The sequence below is a fragment of the Brassica napus genome, unplaced genomic scaffold (assembly GCF_020379485.1).
Source record: "Brassica napus cultivar Da-Ae unplaced genomic scaffold, Da-Ae ScsIHWf_3039;HRSCAF=3833, whole genome shotgun sequence".
Classification (NCBI taxonomy): domain Eukaryota; kingdom Viridiplantae; phylum Streptophyta; class Magnoliopsida; order Brassicales; family Brassicaceae; genus Brassica; species Brassica napus.
In genome coordinates this window covers 1,041-20,061 of record NW_026016281.1, presented here as the reverse complement: position 1 = coordinate 20,061, position 19,021 = coordinate 1,041, and the positions used below count along the sequence as shown (strand labels likewise).

Genomic DNA, 19,021 nt, shown 5'->3' with positions numbered 1-19,021 from the left:
GTCGTTCTGTTTTCTACCCTGGTCAAATTTCGAGCAATCTGATGGATCCGTTAGTTAATAGGAGGCCTATATTAATATAAAGGCCCATTAGGTCTCGGCCCACTCATCTTCCATAATAATCACCACGCGAGCTTCCTTTCTTTCAGTTATTGAACGAAAGTCATCATCTTTCATGAACAAACCTTCTACAGATTCGCACTTATCAGATCCTCGAGCATCCTGATCCCAATTCAATTTCTCCTCCCTAGGCTTCCCAAATCGTCATCCCCTCTTCCTCCGGTACGTCAATTATCAAGATTCGATCCCACATCAATCTCTCAAACCCCTAAAGTTACCTACAAACAATGGCAGAGACTATGGAGGCGGAGATGGACTTCTCAGACGGTGAGCAAACCAACAGAGCTTCTCTCGTGGCTCTCTACGGCAACTCGTCCGTTGTTGAACAGCACCTCCCTGGCTACATCTTCATGTGTAACGGCAGGACCAAACCGGATTGCTTCCGTTACCGTGTCTTCGGGATCCCGAGAGGTGGGAAAGGAGTTGTCGAGCGGATCAAACCGGGGATGAAGCTGTTTCTTTACGACTTTGAGAAGAGGCTTCTCTATGGTGTGTATGAGGCTAGTGTTGGTGGGAAGATGGATATTGAGCCTGATGCTTTTGATAAGATGTATCCTGCTCAGGTGAGGATTTTGAATACAAAAGGTTTTGTTTTGTGTTTTTGAGATTAATCTTTTTTTAATATTAATCTTGGCAGGTTGGGTTTAGGATTGTTGACAACTGTTATCCTTTGCCGGAGAGTACTTTTAAGTCTGCTATCTATGAGAATTACAAAGGGGGAAAGTTTAATCAAGAGCTTGCTCCTCACCAAGTTAATACACTACTCTTCCTTGTTATTTTACCAATGTTCAAGAATTAGTTGTATGAGATTATTGATTAGGCGGGCGTCTAGACCGATTTTTTTTTTAATCGTTCTGAAAAAATTGTTACATTCTTCCTTGTTATTTACCGATGTTCGAGAAATCGCTAGGTGCTGGTTATCCGTTTTATATGAGATTATTGATTAGCGCGGGAGCCTAGACCGATTTTTTTAGTGTGTTAAGACTGATTTTTTGAAGAATCGTTCTGAAAAAATTGTTACATTCTTCCTTGTTATTTACCAATGTTCAAGAAATCGCTAGGCGCTGGTTAGGCGCTTTGTATGAGATTATTGATTAGTGCGGGAGCCTAGACCGATTTTTTTAGTGTGTTAGACTGATATTTTTGAAGAATCGTTCTGAAAGAATTGTTTTGTTTAGGTCTGATTTGCTGACTAGGCGAACCGAACTTTTAGAAAATTGATATGTATAACACATGTTTAGAAGTGAGACTTTCCTGTTGTATTGTGATTACAATGTTGCTGAATTTAAAATGATCATGGATTTGCAGGTGATGTCTCTGCTATCATTGTTTCGTTCATTTGCTGCTCCACAACTGGATGCATTACCTCATAGATTCGCTTCTGGAGCCTCAGCATCATCCAGGGAGCTATCTTTTGAGGAACGGTTCATTGCTGCTACACAACTCAAGAAAGCTTCCTCAGTTTTAGATCCTTTGTCTGCTCGCTCACATCTGCTTAATCATAGTTACTCCAGACAAGACGGCAGCTACACAACCCCAGGGAGAGAAAGAGGATATCTCTCAAATTTGGATCACCCTTATTCTCCTGCAGAAAGTCAGCAGCAACGGTTGATAGGAGACCCTTCACGCTCATCTATACAAGACCCTCAGCTCAAGTACCTAACGATTTTATCTAATATCCGGAGGTAACTATGGTTGTATTGGTTTTTAGTAGTTCTTTAGTCCATAACTTGATGGTTTGTCTTCCTATTCCGTGCTGACTGCTAATTTGGACCTGATATTTGTAGTCATCAGAGGTTTATCAAACTGAGAACTATACTAGACTCATTTTCAATGCTCGATAACTATGCTATTACAAATTATGAGAAATATTAAAAACGATACAACTCTACTAGTCTTATTACACTCCTTTATCTTGTTTCTTTTTTATGGTTTTGCAGAATGTGTAATTATTAGTGCTTTTTTTTTTTTTCTGTGACAGATATGGAAGTGCACCAGAGCCCTTGTCCTCGGAAAATGAATATCATCCGGCAACACTATCAGAGAAAGATCAGTTTGCTTCACCTTATTCTGATAAGAAGTATTACCTTTCGACATTACCTGGGAATGAGCACTCGTCTGCATCTGCAGCTAACGGGAGTGTGTATAGAGGTGAGCTCTATACTTCAGCATCACAAAGGGAAGGGGAAGCTAGTCAGCAGCATGAGACCCTTGCTGGGACTTATTATCACCCAGAAGCATCTACAGTTCCAAATACCACAGCGTCCATGCAGGCAGTTAATGCTGCGACAGCTGGCTATCCTACACCGGCTCATGGTGAAGTCCCACAAGTAGCAAGTGATTACGCATACAAACCTCAGACCATAACTGGTAATTACACCACCAGTCATTCACAGCCTGGAACTGTGGGAGAAAGTACAGAATCGTATGCTGGAGCAGTTAGTTATCCACCACAGCAACATACTCAACTCTATGCTGGTGGACCTGGATATACCCAACAACCCCACGAAACTGGGTACGCTCATCAACTCTATTCTGCATCAACTGCGTACGCTCAGCAAAACCATGCTGCTTCAACTGGGTACGTTCAGCAACCCCATGCTGCAACAACTGGGTATGCTCAGCAACCCAAGATGCAGCTGCTGGATACGCTCAACAACCCCATGCTGCAACAACTGGATACGCTCAGCAATCCTATGATGCAGCAACTGGATACGCTCAACAACTCCAAGATGTAGCAACTGGATACGGTCAGCAACCCCATGCTGCAGCAACTGGATACGCTCAGCAACCCTATGCTGCAACAACTGGATACGCTCAGCAACCCCAAGATGCAGCAGCTGGGTACGCTCAACAACCGTATGGTCAAGCTGTTGGATACACAACGCAATATGGTGCCCAGCTGTTGGATACACGCCTCAATACAGTGCTCAAGCTGGTGCATACAGTCAACAAGCTGTGGCGCAAGTTCTGTGCCAGGGGCTCCCAGGACAACTGATTGGAATGCTGCAAGCCAGGCATATGCTGCAACAGGAGACTGGAATGCGGTGAATCAGTCTACTACCATCACACAGCAGAGATACAACCACAACCTATAATCAGACATCTTAAAAACTGGTATGACAGAGAGGACCTCTGTTAACTCTCGTGTACGTACTAAAACATGGTTTCGATTTCAGGTGAGAAACAGTTTAATGATGATGATATGATGCTGAAAACCTCTTTGCAGGATCTGGAAAAACATGTGCGTGGTGGAGAAGCATGGATGTGAACTAGTGCACTCACTGGAAAGAATGGAACAAAGACATAAAAGGTAGAGTCTCCAGCTCGTTTCCTCTTATGTTAAAAAAAGGCTATAACGGATTAAGGTTTTATTTTCTCTAAATCATCAAAACTTATTCAAATCCCTATTCAGAAGTGCAATTTGAAATGCATTACGATGGGGATATGAAACGAATAAAACCATATTAGAACTCTTTATTACAAGCTGTCCTAAAACATTTATATTCTAGTATGTTTGTGTTTAATACTTGGGATCTGCTATTAAGTATATAACCTACAATGGTCAACTCTAAACACAATATTAAGAATGATTATTAACTCTAAAAGATGAACTGGCATAAGCCATATTGGTAGACAAAAGACTTTACTTTGGTTTTAAGTTTTCTCTGGGGTCGCAAGTCTCCCACTATGTATATGATTGAGCATTTGCATTGCAATTCACATTTTCTTTGGGTTTTATCTGTTTGTCTTCTCCTCTTTTTTAAAAAAATAATATTTTAAAGAAGCTTTTTCCTTTCGTCTTTATTTCTCCAATTAAAATAAAAAAAACTTCACTCGAGCTCTCTTAGTTCGTCTTTTGTATTTACCTTTGTTAGCTACTGAGTTCGCTTAGGTTCTGGTCCTGCCTTTCTTACTATTTTTTTTGTGTGGCAATGGTCCTGTCAGTTTACAACAGCTTTGTGGATGGTGGTGGTTGTGACACGGATCATAATGTTAAATTTTGACAAACAATATTAGAAATTAAATAAAAACTGAAATTTAGTAAAATGGGCAACTCTAAATTATAATTGTAGAATGGGGTACTTTAAATGCAATTGCAAAATGGGCAAATTCATATCCGCCTCTTTAAATTGTCTCGAAATAACGTGACAATTTAAAAAACAATATATATACATATATTCTCATGGAATTGTTTCTTCAAAATTTCTGAATTGAGTATACTTTACGACCGGTAAAATCATACTAAATTATGACGGTCTCTCCAAGATAAGAAAAGTGTTAAATATTCTCACGTGAAAGTCCATCACTATTTCCTCATACCTTCACCTTAATGGCAGTTTGTCGTATTTTTCTAAATATTACACACGCCACTAATCAGCTTGTGGTCTGATGGGGTGATTAGTTGGTTGTAATTGTAAAAATTTACTTTAATATTTTGTCTGTAGGATTTTTGATTTAGTTTTAAATGATGTAGCTTTAAAATTTCCTACAGCTAAAAAAATGGGGCTTTAGAAATAAGATGTTTACACCATTTTTTGTGTGTTTTTGCTGTAGTTTTAATTTTTTGGTTGTAGCTTTAAAAAACCAGATAAGCATGATTGGTAGTTTTAAGGTTGTAGATGAAAATTAAAGCTAAAGTCACTTTCTACTTTCTACAGCCACCATCACCCCCAATTTTCTCCAAAGGAACATCTTTACTGTAGTCTGAAATTTTCTCTAATATTTCTGTGATATTGTAATCGCTATATCCAGTTAGTAAAAAGAGAAAATAAAGAAAAAATTATAAAAAGTTTTTATCTATAAAATTATTGACCAAATATTAACAACAATTTTTATTATTATAACATATTTTAGATGAAATCAGTTGTTCTGCTTAATATGTTTATTGACCAGCCTATGATAAGTACTCCAAAGTCTTTTACCAAAAAAAGGTACTCACAAGTCATAATTAACAATTGATTCGATTGGTAAAGACAACAATATGTTTTTTTTTAAAACGAATGTTTGAAACAATATTATATTGCCAACAGGTAACTAAAGAAGCATCGTTATATCAACTACTACTATTTAACTAATATATTATGGAAATCAGATCTTAGCTTTTTTTTTTTTTTTTTTTTTGGTCAAAAATCATCTAGCTATCAAAACCTAATACATGGGCCATGGCATTGGCAGCTTCTAAACTAATCCATTTTAAAACAAAATTTACGTTTTAATTAATGTTATAACACTCTAATAACGTTGACAGAAAAAACACTCTAAAACTATATGCCTCTCAACAAATGCAGAATTTCTACACCTATTAATTTTAATTATTAATGACTTTTTAATAGCCATTTGATTTTACGCAATTTTAACCAATAAATTTTTAATAAAACAATTATGTTTTCGAAGTTGCCGTTTACTATTAAATGGTGCATTAAAATGTAAAAAAAAGTGATTGTTGTAAAAATATTTTTTTCTTCTAATTATTTAGATTTTTCGAAACGGAGAAAGTATTTTAATTTACTACCGGCTAAAAGTAGTATTTCCCATCAATATAAATTGACTAAGACGCGTAATAAAGATTTTCTTAACAAAGAATTTTCTAAGAAAACCGATGAAAGTTTCTTGGATATTTCGTGAATAAAGTCAAAATAAAATTAAATAAAAAAAACTCGGTTTAATTTTATTTTTTTCAAAACGCCTATAAAAAGGGGTACAGAGCCACCAGTCAATCCAATAGAAAAGTCTAGCTGGACAAGTGGGTCCCATTTATTACCACCCCCTCTGAATCTTCTTCTCCTTCTACTTCTTCCTTCCTTTGTCCTAAAAAAAAATCTCTCTCTTTTTGTTCGAATCAGGTTAAGTTCTGGATCATCAATCAACACAGCCGTTTCTTTCTCCGGTAATAATTAGACTTTATCTCTCTAAATGGGTAACTGCTTCTCCGAAGATGTCTCCTCGGGACCTGGTGCTACAGCCAGCGTTAGTGGACTGCTTCCTCCTCCTCCGCTCTCGCCACTACAAACGACGCCGTTGATTACTATCTCAAGTCTCGTGGTTACAACGGTCTCTTCTCTCAGATCGAGGTTCCCTTATTCATCACTTTATCTCCTTTTTTTTTTTGGTATCTGAGGGTTTATGTTTTTGTTTGATAATGTTTTTTTTTTGTCTTTTTCTGGCAGTTATCTTTTTCTGCTACTAATTTGCGAGACCGTGACGTGCTCTCCAAGGTTTGTTTGGATCTTTTGTTTAAACTTGAGGTTTAAATTGCCTACATTCTTCTGAAAGTTGTGACCTTTTTGATCGCAGAGTGATCCAATGGTGGTTGTCTATAAGAAGGAAAAAGATGAGACACTCTCCGAAGTGTTTCGCACTGAAGTTGTTTTGAACTCTTTAGCTCCTAAATGGATTAAGAAGTTTACACTCGCTTACCATTTCGAGACTGTGCAGACATTGTTGTAAGTTATACACACACTACATATATGAGCTTGGCACACATCATCTCCCTTTAACTGAAAGTATATGACTTGTTCTTGTTGGTTGTTGTATTACTAGGTTTCGTCTGTATGATGTTGACACTCAGTATCAAAACTCAAGAGAGGAGGTAACCTGCTACTCTTATCTTCATTTTGATCCAAAGTACTCTTTTCTTATCAAATGTTATATAGCATGTGTTGGTGGTTTTTTTTTTTTTGTTGTCGCTTTAAAGTGTGGGGCACAAGCACCCACATGCTTGTCTCAACCTTACTTTCATTAAAGCATGTGTGCTTACTACTGAAGCTTTTACTTTTTTTCAGATGCTTAAGCTTGATGATCAGCAGTTTCTCGGTGAGGCATGTGCATTGTCTGAGGTATCATCAACTGCTTGAATGCAATATATGAGGACTTTGTTTGCCTTTAAGAGAGAAGAGATTAGATTATATTTACTTTTTCAACCACACAGATAGTCACAAAATCAACTAGGACGATTACATTAGAGCTAAAGCGTAAAGAAGGCTTTGCCGCACAGACTCATCCTCACCATGGAAAGCTTATCATCCATGCTGAGGAGTGCCTTGCTTCTAAGATTACGACAGAGATAGTATTCAGGTGTTCGAGTTTGGAATCTAAAGATCTTTTCTCAAAAAGTGTAAGTTTTGTGTGGATTCATTCTCTTTGCCTTTTTTACTTTTAAAAACATAAATATAACTTGTTGTTTCTCTCTTTTGCTCATCTTTAGGATCCATTTTGGTAGTATCAAAGATTGTGGAGCACGGAACTCCAATCCCAGTGTCAAAAACTGAAGTCCTGAAGAACAATCTTAACCCTATTTGGAAACCACTCTTCCTAAGTGTTCAACAAGTCGGTAGTAAGGTACATGAGTCTGTAATGAACGAACATGAAAGTATGTTTCTCTATCTGAGATGCAAAAGATGTCTTAAAATGTTCTTTTATAATCTACAGGACAGTCCACTGATAATAGAGTGCTCAGACTTCAATTCCAATGGCAAACACAGTCTTATCGGGTAAAATCGCTTTAGAGCTCTGTCCATCTCATTTGGAGAGTTTATAAAATCTGTTAGCTGACATAACTACTTGTCTATTTTGTGTGGCAGAAAAGTTCAAAAATCGCTTGCAGACTTGGAGAAACTCCATTTAGCTGGCCAAGGAATCAATTTATCTCTGCCTACAGGTGCTGGACAAAACAAGGTATTGAACTATTAGTACTTTTTATTGCCTTCTCATGTAAGTTATCTGATTTACATTTCTCTTTACTTAGGTATTAAAGAGCCAGCTTTTTGTGGAGAAGTTCACAGAGACTGTCCAGCACACGTTCCTTGAGTACTTGGCATCAGGGTTTGAACTAAGCTTCATGGTAGCAATCGATTTCACAGGTAATCTTTTATAATTTTGAGTGAATATGTATGTTGTTGTTAGTTTTGCTAACTAAACTTTTCTATTATCCTTTCAGCTTCAAATGGCAATCCACGCCTCCCTGATTCTCTACACTACGTTGATCCTTCAGGACATTTAAATGCCTACCAGAGAGTGAGGATTCAGTGTTATTCCATTTTATTAATCAAGCAGTGACTGTGACTAAAACACCGATCATGTTCTCTTCTTCTTTTACTTAGGCTATAGTGGAACTGGGAGAAGTGTTGCAGTTTTATGACTCGGATAAACGCTTCCCTGCCTGGGGATTTGGAGCTCGTCCAATAGATGGTCCAGTTTCACATTGCTTTAACCTTAACGGAAGCAGTTCATACTGTGAGGTAAAACAAACTCAATGTGCGTCTCTTTAGTATCAGAACTAGGCCTGAGATTTTGAACCGAATCGAACCGAACCGAACCAAAATTTCAGTTAGTTTGGTTCAATTTTGTAGTTTTTTTTTAAATCGGTTTTTGGTTCGGTTCGTTTTCGGTTCGGACTTCGGTTTTTTCTTTTATAACAAAATTTTTATACACCAACTAACTAAATTTCAAACCAAATTAACCGAATTTATCCAAAAAGTTAGCAAAATCTAATTCGGTAGGATTTTCAAAAACTGAACTAACCAAATACCGAACCAAAATTTATAATTCCGTAAGAAGATTATGTTGAACCGAACTACTGAATAATTCAGAACCAACCAAACCGCAGCCTAATTAGAACTTTGATGTTTTTGGATTCACATATCATTTTTTTTCTTTATCTATGTCTCTCCCAGGTGGATGGGATTCAAGGAATCCTGACTTCATACACAAGTGCGCTCTTCAACGTCTCTTTGGCAGGTCCTACCCTCTTTGGTCCGGTGATAAACTCCGCTGCTATGATAGCTAGCCAGTCTCTAGCTCAAGGCTCACGGAGATACTACGTCTTACTAATCATCACAGTGAGTATACATACAATATAAAAAAACATCAAATAGCACAAAAATAACAAAAATCAAACATTGTTTCAGGATGGTGTTATAACAGATCTTCAAGAAACAAAAGATGCCTTAGTCAGTGCATCTGATTTGCCGTTATCAATCCTCATTGTAGGAGTTGGAGGAGCTGATTTTAAAAGATGGAGGTACAAAAAGATACTTAAAGATTCTTACAGCTATATATATGATCTTTTTGTGTAAACTTTGTGTTTGTGTGTTTGGTGGGGTGTTTTAGATACTAGATGCTGATAGAGGAGACAGGTTGGAGAGCTCGACAGGGCGATTAGCTTCACGAGATATCGTTCAGTTTGTGGCATTACGAGATGTGCAACGTGAGTTTTTATTTGATTCTTGAAATTTAACCGTGTTAGTTCTTGAAGTGGTTGGTTTTAAATGAGTGTGTTGTGTTGTGTTTTTTGTTGCAGATGGAGAGATCTCTGTAGTACAAGCGCTTCTTGCAGAACTACCTTCACAGTTTTTGACGTATATGAGAATCCGTAACATGAAGCCAGGTCCTCCGTGAATGATGGATCGTATGTGTAAATGTTTTGCCAAAGAAGTGTACATAGTCATATATACTTACATTGGCTTTTTTTTCTATTTCATGTTTATGTGTTTCTTTTCTTTTCGGAATATTGGATGTAAAAAGTTTCGGATGAAGCAACTGGTAAAACATCTCATGTGTGCATCTTTCTTTGTAGTAACTAGTAAGCTTTTTCTGGTGTCTAGTTTGATTTTTTTGAATTATATCTTTCGGATTAGCTTTGAAATCATAAATATTGAGAATCAAAACCGCCTGCATGACTTTGGTTATACAGTGAATGGAGGATGAGATCATGAGATATGTAGGTTAAGTTACGGTATATATATGTTCAGATGCTTTGTAGTGCATCGGGTTTCGGATATATCCGATCGGGTTTTTGTATCCAAATTTGTTGAATACAAAACCCGATCAAGTATTTTGTTAATTCGGTTTCCGTTTTTGGTCAGGCTCGAATTTGGGTTTAGAGTAAAATGGTCAGGTGTCTTAGTACACTGCTTTACGTTTTCACACATACGAAGACTTGTCTAAAAGGTCATAAGTTTATTAATGGAGGTACAGTGAGACTTTGATTAAAGATATTCAACAGTAAAATGCTTTAATTGTTATAAATTTGATCATAAACATTACATTAACCGTCGTTAGGGAAGTGGTAGCTGAACCTAACACCTACACACAGACACAATGCACAAAGACACATCTTTGCGAGTCAAAGTGGCTGGATTGCATTTACAAGTCTTACACTATTATCCCACGTGACGCATTGCTCTTTTTACCTGTCAACTTACTTAGCTGTTGACCTTTTTTGTCAATAGTTATTCAAATATGGAACTTTTTTATACAACAATATATAGAGATAGGCAGTCTCATAACATATACAAAAATTTCCATTCGAAAGCTGAAACGTGTACACAAACCCCCACACACCATCAACTAAAAGAATGATACAATGTAACAGTGTAGCTTTTTGTTCATCATACAGCTTATTTAGAATTAAGATTTATTCGGAAATATCCTCTTATTTACGTGGTAATTTAAATATGATTAAGTATGAAAGCCTGATTTTACGATTTTTAATTACGGTTTATAGGACAAAAACTTCAGACCGGCTTGCGATTTTCTTGATTGATTTTAACGTTGTTTTCATTGTTTACTAGCAAACCATTTTAGATATTAACATATCAGGGTATGACTGGTTTCCCCGCTACCATCCGCAAACGCAATTTTGTGGTTAGTAGCGGTTGTTAACATTTTGCAACAATCACTTAAACCGCTCTAAACCGCTTCAAAACGTTCTAAACCTCAAAAATTCAAAAATTGTTCCAGCTAGAGTTTGTGGTTGCGGGATGATACATTTTTTTTAAACAATATAAATACAAAAATAAAAATATTCAATAAATTTTAAATATGAATTATAAAAATACTAAAATACATCTATTATATATTAATTAATATTATAAAATTTAAAATAAAAATACTTTTTATAATTTTTAAAAATTTAAAACTATAACTTTCTAAATATAATTTTTATATTTATTATAATATTATGATTTTTGATATTTTTATAATTATATAAATGTAAATATTGTTAATATATTATTTAGCCGTTGCAGCATTTGGTAGTTAACCAGTCATAAGTATTCTGTAAACGCACCAATTTTTAACTGCCGAACCAGTCATACAAATCTCTTAAACCCCGCTAGAAACTGCAATCATCCGCATCCGCAAACTCCCACAACCGCAGCCGCTGCGTTTGAACCAGTCATGTCTTGATATGAATTGAGAAATTTCCTAGCATAGTCTTTTTTAGTTTATCTTCACAAAAATAGCCATCAATGAAGAAAACGACCAAAATAATTTTTATTAAAAAGTAAAATACATTTTTATCGTAGGGTTAATTAATCTAGACTTAAGATTTAAAGTTAAGGGGTAAGGTTTTCGGGATAGGGTTTCAAATTTTAAAAGATAAAAATAAATATTAAAAATTTAAAAAAAAATTAAAAAAAAAACTATTTTGGTTATTTTCTTACTCGAATGTTATTTTTATGACAAAAACTTTTAAAAAACCTATTTGAGAGAATTACCCATATGAATTTGTCATAGCATTGTTTCTAAAAACATTTTAGATAGGATGGATACCAATTCATTTATCACCAATTAGTTTTAGGTTAAAAATTAATTAAATTAACAATATATATTTTTTTTGCTAAGAAAATTAACAATATATATATAAATTAATACAAGATCTTGTCAAAATGTTTTTTTTCACTAAAAATTCTGCACTGCTGCCAAACTTAAAGGTGCCATTTTGTGTATGTCGATAGGAGTGTGTACACATTTATTGGATTCGGAGTTTTTAAAACTTCTTTTGTGTTGCAAACTTATAGTCAAACCCCTAATTAAAATTAGATTCACTTCACACGTACGCAAACTCATATTGCCATTTTTTTTGTCTTATCGCGTTCCATCCACAAAAGAAACATATAAACCTAAAAAAACATCTTCATCTTTTTAGAGAATGTATGTCGATATTTGGCGAAAAATAAATTGTCGGTTAACATTAAACTTTCAACTATATCCTTGCGAGCACGAGTTCTTTTTTATTTTTATAGTAATATTCAAAAAATAATAATATATCTTTTCCTCAAGTCCATGAGTGTGTTAAAGCACCCCTATTGAGGGTTTATGGGGAGAGTTCACACAGAAATCAAGAAAAAAAATAATAAAATAACTCAATCACATGAACCCTTCTCTCCTAAAGCTCTATCGCCACCTATCCTATTTAAAAAAAAAAAATTAGACTAATTGTAAATCACCACGATACGTAGGATCTGCGCTACAGTGATGAACTTTAGGAGAGAAGATGAACTCAAAGAAGGTTTTCATTGATGCAGATGTTCTTAACACTTTTACAAAGATAAAATAATCATACAAAACGTGAACATGCATGCATCTTCCCCTCTTCTTTATTTTATTCTCCATCTCGTGTAGTATTATCCCTTTCGTCTGATATTTAAAATACATATGCACTTTCCGTATTAGGAAATGTTTAACAAACATTCTCATATTATACATTTCGTCATTTCGAGGCCCCAATATATTGATCCGTACTAATCGTACATGCAAATGAAACATGTTTTCTATTACTAGCTATACAATAATAACACTAAGTACATTAAACATATATAATTAAAGACAAAAGAGAAAGCCAAACTTAAACGTATATTGCTGAAGGTCATATGTTCACACGTAGACAACCTTCCTCTATAAAAAAACTCAGAATATTGCACACTCCAAAAAGCCTTTACTCTCTCTTGATTCACTTCAACCTAATTTCTTCTCCTCATCGCCTTCTTGTTCTTGATGTCCAAAGAACAACCCTAAACTCTGAATCCTCTATCGGACTTTAAATCAAATCTAGCAAAATGGATCCTCGATACAATGGGAATATGCCCTTTGGAGGCGAGGAAAATGACGGAACCGAGGAAGATGAGAACTTATTCCCTGTCTACTCGGCTCGATCTAAACACGACATGCGTGTTATGGTCTCCGCTTTGTCTCAAGTAATCGGTCAAGGCAGCTCTCACGATAGTCCTTCTGTGTATAATCCACAAGACCCTAGTCAAACAGTTGCTCCTACTCATCAAGATCAAGGTAGATATATAGATCTCATGTCTATGTTAAATTATTTGGAATTTTTGTGAAAATTTCATAGCTAGCAGCTGTAAATCTCAAACTTTATAGGAGAGAAAGCTTGTAACTAAAATTATGGTATTATCAAATGTAATTTGACTAATTTGGATATGGTTTGTTGGAGATGCAGTTATAGCATGACCATATTAGTAAATGTTTCAATTAGTCAGCACCAATAGGTGATGATATACATCTAAACACATACACTATGCATATATATTTACTATGCAATATTAATATTTGTGATTGATATTAAGGGAACTTGAGGACGAGACATTATAGAGGGGTAAGGCAAAGGCCATGGGGAAAATGGGCAGCTGAGATTCGAGATCCGCAAAAGGCAGCACGTGTGTGGCTAGCACTACAAAAAGAGACAGTTAAATCCTTAAATTGTATCATAAAATTAATGATTCTATTTTAAATTACTTATGTATAAAATGATTCAAATATACATAATTCTGTATCAATTACAGTAAGTGATGTTATTATTAATCTATTTAGCATCATTCAATAAAATGATGTACTTTTTATTAATTTGTATCACTTTAGCATAATTGATATTAGTATATATATTTATATCAATTATATAATGATGCACTTATTATTTGGTTAACATCATTTATTAAATAATTCAAATCTTATATCAATAAAAAATTGATGCTAACAAAAACTTACATAACCATATTTTCTTTTAACATCAGTTTGAAAAAAATGATATTATTTTAACTTCATTTGCATCATTTCAAACATGGTTCTTTTTTATAAATTTACTAAAACAGTCTAAATTTCTTTAAAAAAAAAGAGATTACGTGATGTAGTTAAGATTTGTTTGTAGATTTAATTTTCTTTGTGCTTTTATATTAATTGAGTTTGTTATTAGCAGTTTTTTCTACAAAAGCATATTCTTTTGCTAAGATCTAGATCCTTGTTTTCAGGCTCGTCTCCTTCTTTAGTGCTTCAACTTTTTCTTAACAGTTTATTTGTTCTGAACTATTTGATTAATTTCAACAAGCGATCAATCTTTTTTTCTTTCTTATGAGTCCCTATTAGCAAGCCCCATTATATGATGATGATGATGATGCTGTTTCTTCTTATGCTAATTGTCCCAAGTATTTGATGGAAAACTTCTGAAAAGGTCGGTTTATTGTTCTATTCAGTTTTTACTTTCGAAGTTACAATTTGTTACAGATTATACAAGAGACATGGTTATCAATCTTATCGTATATCTCTGGAAAAAAGTTCATATCGTTTGATTATGTAATCTGCCATTGACTTGATGAAGCAGGAGAAGAAAACAAACTCTGGTCAAGCGTACATATTCTACCAAAAAATGGCTGACCAAAAGCATTGAGAAGTATAGAAGAAGAAGTATACGAGAAGAGAAGTTCTTTGGCAATTTTTTAGTTGTTTAGTAGTTATTTTGTTGTCAGTTCATCTTCTTTTCCTTTCATGTTTTTCTTCTGAAATTTCTCTGTATACTTCTTTTCTTCGTCATATTTGTAAATAGAAAAATAATTATTATTGCAAAATATTTTTATATATTTATTTTCTGACATATTTACTTATTAACATAAATCTAACGTCAACTGAATAAAATTATTTTAAAATGATAATTTTAAATTATACAATTATTAAAATCACTTCTAAAATTTCTATTAATTTAAAATTATTAGTAAATTATAGAAATAATTGAAATCAGTTATTTTACTGATACTAATACTAACATCATTTTAGAAAAATGATATAAATATTAAAATCATTTTTTTACAACCGATACTATTAACATTACTTATAGTAATTGATGTAAATACTTAATATTTTTACATCAATTATTGATAAAATGATACAAATTTTGCATCACCACTTTCAGAGTCATTTAAATAAGTGATACAAATTCTTTTAGTATCATTTATAACTGATGAAAATATTAAAAATAAATGATGTTAAACTATCTTTTTTTTGTAGTGTAGGGACATTTGAAACAGCTGAGTCCGCAGCCTTAGCTTATGATGAAGCAGCTCTTAAGTTCAAAGGAAGCAAAGCCAAATCAACTTCCCTGAAAGGGTTCAGCTAGGAAGCAATTTATAAACAATCAACTATCAACTCTACTTGTTACTCCTCAAATCAAAGTGAGACGCAAATATACCATACTATAACCAGTATTATCAAGATGGGAGTAATAGTGATATGCTAAGTTTTAATTTGGGTGGTGGTTATGGTAGCGTAACGGTAACGGTGTTTCAATGTCTCATGATCATAGTTTATCAAACTATTACTACTGCTGCAACGACATCTTCGTCTTCTGGTGGCTCTTCTAGGCAACAAGAAGAGCAAGATTATGCTAGATTTTGGCGGTTTGGAGATTCTTCTTCCTCTCCACATTCGGGTTATTGAAATGATATATAAGAGGTTAATTTGTGTTACTTGTGTAATATCATGTAAAGTCTGAATATAAGTGTTATTGATCTCAGAGCTCTAGCTCAGTATTTATACATCACGTAAGTCCTAAGTAGATAAGGACAAGTATGAGATAACATAAGCTCATGATTATCAGAAAGTATATAGAATATCCTATTCTAAGTAGGAGTTCCCCATTACTCCCCCTCAAGTTGGAAGTGTGAGGTTGCGAACAGCCAACTTGGACAACAATTCAGCAAAGAGAGGTCTAGGTAGTGACTTAGTGAGAATGTCGGCAAGCTGGTTTCTGGAAGAGACATGCTGTGTAGCGATCAGCTTGGATTTGAGAGCATCTCTAACATGGTGACAGTTACGCTCAATATGCTTAGTACGTTCATGAAAAACGGGATTGGAAGCAATGTGCAGGGCTGATTTGCTATCACAATACAGTTGCATAGGATCAGGATGAGAGAGACCAATGAGAGGAAGAGACCTTTCATCCATTTTAGTTCTTTAACAGTGTCTGACATGGCCCTGTATTCGGCCTCTGCAGAGGATAAGGCAACTGCATCCTGTTTCTTGGTACTCCAAGAGACTGGTGTGTCTCCAAGAAAGACAATATAGGCAGAGAGGACCGGCGAGAGAGTGGACATCCCCGACCAATCAGCGTCACAGTAAGCAGTGATGCGAAGTGCATCATCTGCTTTGAAGAAGATGCCTTGCCCTGGACTTCCTTTCAAATAACGCCCACACGAAGTGCAGCATCCCAGTGTGGCAGAAGAGGCTTCTGCATGAACTGCGCAAGGATATGTACTGCATATGCTAGGTCAGGCCGGTGTTCGTCAGATAAATTAAACGGCCGACCAAACGTCGATATTGCTGAGCGTCTGCTAAGGGACCCTCGCCTTGGCAAGCTTATGATTGAGTTCCATTGGAACTGGTGATGGTTTTGCGCCAAGAAGCCCAGCCTCAGTGACTATATCAAGGGCATACTTGCGTTGTGATAAGTAGAAACCAGACTCATTTCGAGCAACTTCCAGCCCAAGGAAGTATTTTAATTTTCCGAGATCCTTCATGCGAAAGCACTTGTGTAAGTAGTCTTTAATTCTTGCAGGGCTTGAGCGTCATTGCAGGCGATAATAAATCATCAACATATACCAATATGTGAAGACAGATAGACCCACGAACTTTAGAAACAGGGACTGATCAGCATACTCGTGTGAGAAGCCAAATTGTAGAAGAGCCTTGGTGAGCTTCGCATACCAGCAGCGGGGTGCCTGACGAAGTCCGTATAAAGACTTCTTAAGTCGACACACTTTGTTCGGGTCTGAGGCCTTATATCCCTGAGGAAGCTTCATATAGATTTCTTCATCAAGATCCCCATGCAAGAAAGCATTGTGAACATCCATTTGATGCACAGCCAATTCTTTGTTGCTGCGATTTTAAGGATAATCGAACCGTTGTCAATTTGCCACAGGGGCAAAGGTTTCATTGAAATCGTCTCCCTCAATCTGATTGTTACCAGGACGACAAGACGAGCTTTGTGGCGGAGATGATTCCCATCGCGTCATATTTATCAGAGAAGAGCCACATGTTACCAAGAGGTTTGCGGCTGGTGGGAGGTCTGTTACGTCCCATGTATTGGTGATCTCAAAAGCATTGACTTCTTTATATAGCATCACGCCAGACTTTTTGTTGTGCTGCTTCTTTATAAGACCTCGGGACGGCATTGGTAATGATAGCCGCCATAAAGGCACGATGATTATCTGAAAAAGCATGATCAGATAGATAGCTAGAAATAGGATACGGAGTGTTACCTGAGGACATTCGCGGAAGACACTGATCAGGCGTGGTGAGAGCAAGAGAGAGTTTATCATCGACGAGTGCTGAGTGTGTAACATAATCTTTGAGAAGAATCGAAGGAGCTTTCAATCTCTGACCACGACCAAGAAGCTCAGGTAACCCTGGAGAGGACGGTTCTGCAGGAGAACTTGTGACTGGTAGTTGGTGTGGAGGAGTTTATAGATGGTTCTTGAGGACTGAGAGGAGAATGAGTATTGTTACAGTAGTAGCTGGAGATGTTTGTTCTATAGTATCCGACTGAGTAGATGAAATAGGTGTTATAGAAGGGATTGTTGTAGGTGGAGAGGGTGCAGGGGCAGGCAAGGAAGAGCTCCCCCTTGATTCAGTAACCGGAAGCAACCAGTCATCAACAGCCGGGTCATAGTGATTTGTTGGTGGTGTTACATAATCCTCTGTTCCCACACCAGGAAATTTTGATTCGGAAAATGCCACGTCTCTACTAGAAAAGAACTCATGAGAGTCTAGATCATACAAACGCCAGGCCTTCTTGCCAAAGGGGTAACCCACAAAAATACATCTCCTGCTTCTGTCAGCAAACTTATCTTTGTCTCTGGCCTTTCGGTGAGCAAAACAGAGACAGCCGAAGACTCTAAGTTGATCAAGGTCAGGTTTCTTGCCAAACAATAGCTCATATGGTGTGCGGCCTTCGAGAACTTGGGAAGGTGTATAGTTAATCAAGTGTGCCGCAGTTAATATGCTTTCTCCCCAAAAGTAGATGGAAGTCGTGCCTGAAACAGACACGCCCTTGCGACATTGAGCAGATGGCGATGCTTGCGTTCGACGCGACCGTTTTGTTGCGGCGTATCAACGCAGGAGGTTTGGTGTTCCACGCCATTCTTTCGGAAAAAGGATGATAAAACCATGAACTCTGAGCCATTGTCGGTTCTTATCTTCTTGACTGATTTACCAAACTGTTTTTCACACATAGCAAAGAATTCTTGTAGTAGTGTTGCAACCTCTGATTTTTCCAGCATAAGATATGTCCACACAGCTCTAGAATAATCATCGACTATAGTAAGAAAATATTTTGCTCCAGATGAGGAAGGTGTACGATACGGACCCCAAACATCACAGTGGATTAAAGAAAAAATCTCTGAAGCTTTATTAGAACTTTCATGAAAAACATTACGAGTTTGCTTGGCTCGAAAACAAATCTCACAAGATGCTGTTTGGTGTGAATCAAATGTCATCTTGTCTAACATAGGTAAAAACGATAAAACTCTATAAGAAGGATGCCCTAGCCGTCGATGCCACAATTCTGATGTAGAGGAGTTCTTGTATGCAGACTTGTGAACACTAGCAGCTACAACACCCGTGAAATAATAAACTCCCTCTCGTTCTTCACCCGTTCCAATCAGGTCTTCGTAAAACGGTCCTGCAAGACACACAACGTATCAGTAAAAATAGCTATGCAACCGGTTTGTTTAAGTAAACAAGACGCTGAGATTAAGGTGCAGTTGAAATCAGGGACGTAGAGAACGTCTTTCAAACAATAGTCACGACTCAGCACAAGTGTGCCTTTCTTGAGAGCTCG

The 19,021-nt window shown here is 36.2% G+C and overlaps 2 protein-coding genes and 1 pseudogene across 2 annotated transcripts; all 3 read left to right on the top strand.

Annotated features, from left to right (window-relative positions):
• Nucleotides 1-149: 149 nt before the first annotated feature.
• LOC125575659 lies at nt 150-3,243 on the top strand (annotated as a pseudogene).
• Nucleotides 3,244-5,949: 2,706 nt separating this feature from the next.
• On the top strand, nt 5,950-9,785 carry LOC106431707 (protein BONZAI 1). The gene is given in 17 exon segments (XM_048774268.1): nt 5,950-6,096; nt 6,099-6,191; nt 6,288-6,335; nt 6,415-6,563; nt 6,661-6,709; nt 6,903-6,956; nt 7,049-7,238; nt 7,325-7,458; nt 7,549-7,610; nt 7,701-7,794; nt 7,865-7,979; nt 8,057-8,133; nt 8,220-8,357; nt 8,793-8,957; nt 9,027-9,138; nt 9,227-9,325; nt 9,419-9,785. Coding segments are annotated over 17 exon segments (1,740 nt in total). The 5' UTR covers nt 5,950-6,033; the 3' UTR covers nt 9,517-9,785.
• Nucleotides 9,786-12,820: 3,035 nt separating this feature from the next.
• LOC106431692 (ethylene-responsive transcription factor ERF114) lies at nt 12,821-15,697 on the top strand. Its single transcript, XM_048774269.1, is given in 6 exon segments — nt 12,821-13,188; nt 13,485-13,583; nt 15,195-15,272; nt 15,275-15,453; nt 15,456-15,497; nt 15,499-15,697. Coding segments are annotated over 6 exon segments (750 nt in total). The 5' UTR covers nt 12,821-12,959; the 3' UTR covers nt 15,622-15,697.
• The last annotated feature ends 3,324 nt before the right edge of the window (nt 15,698-19,021 follow it).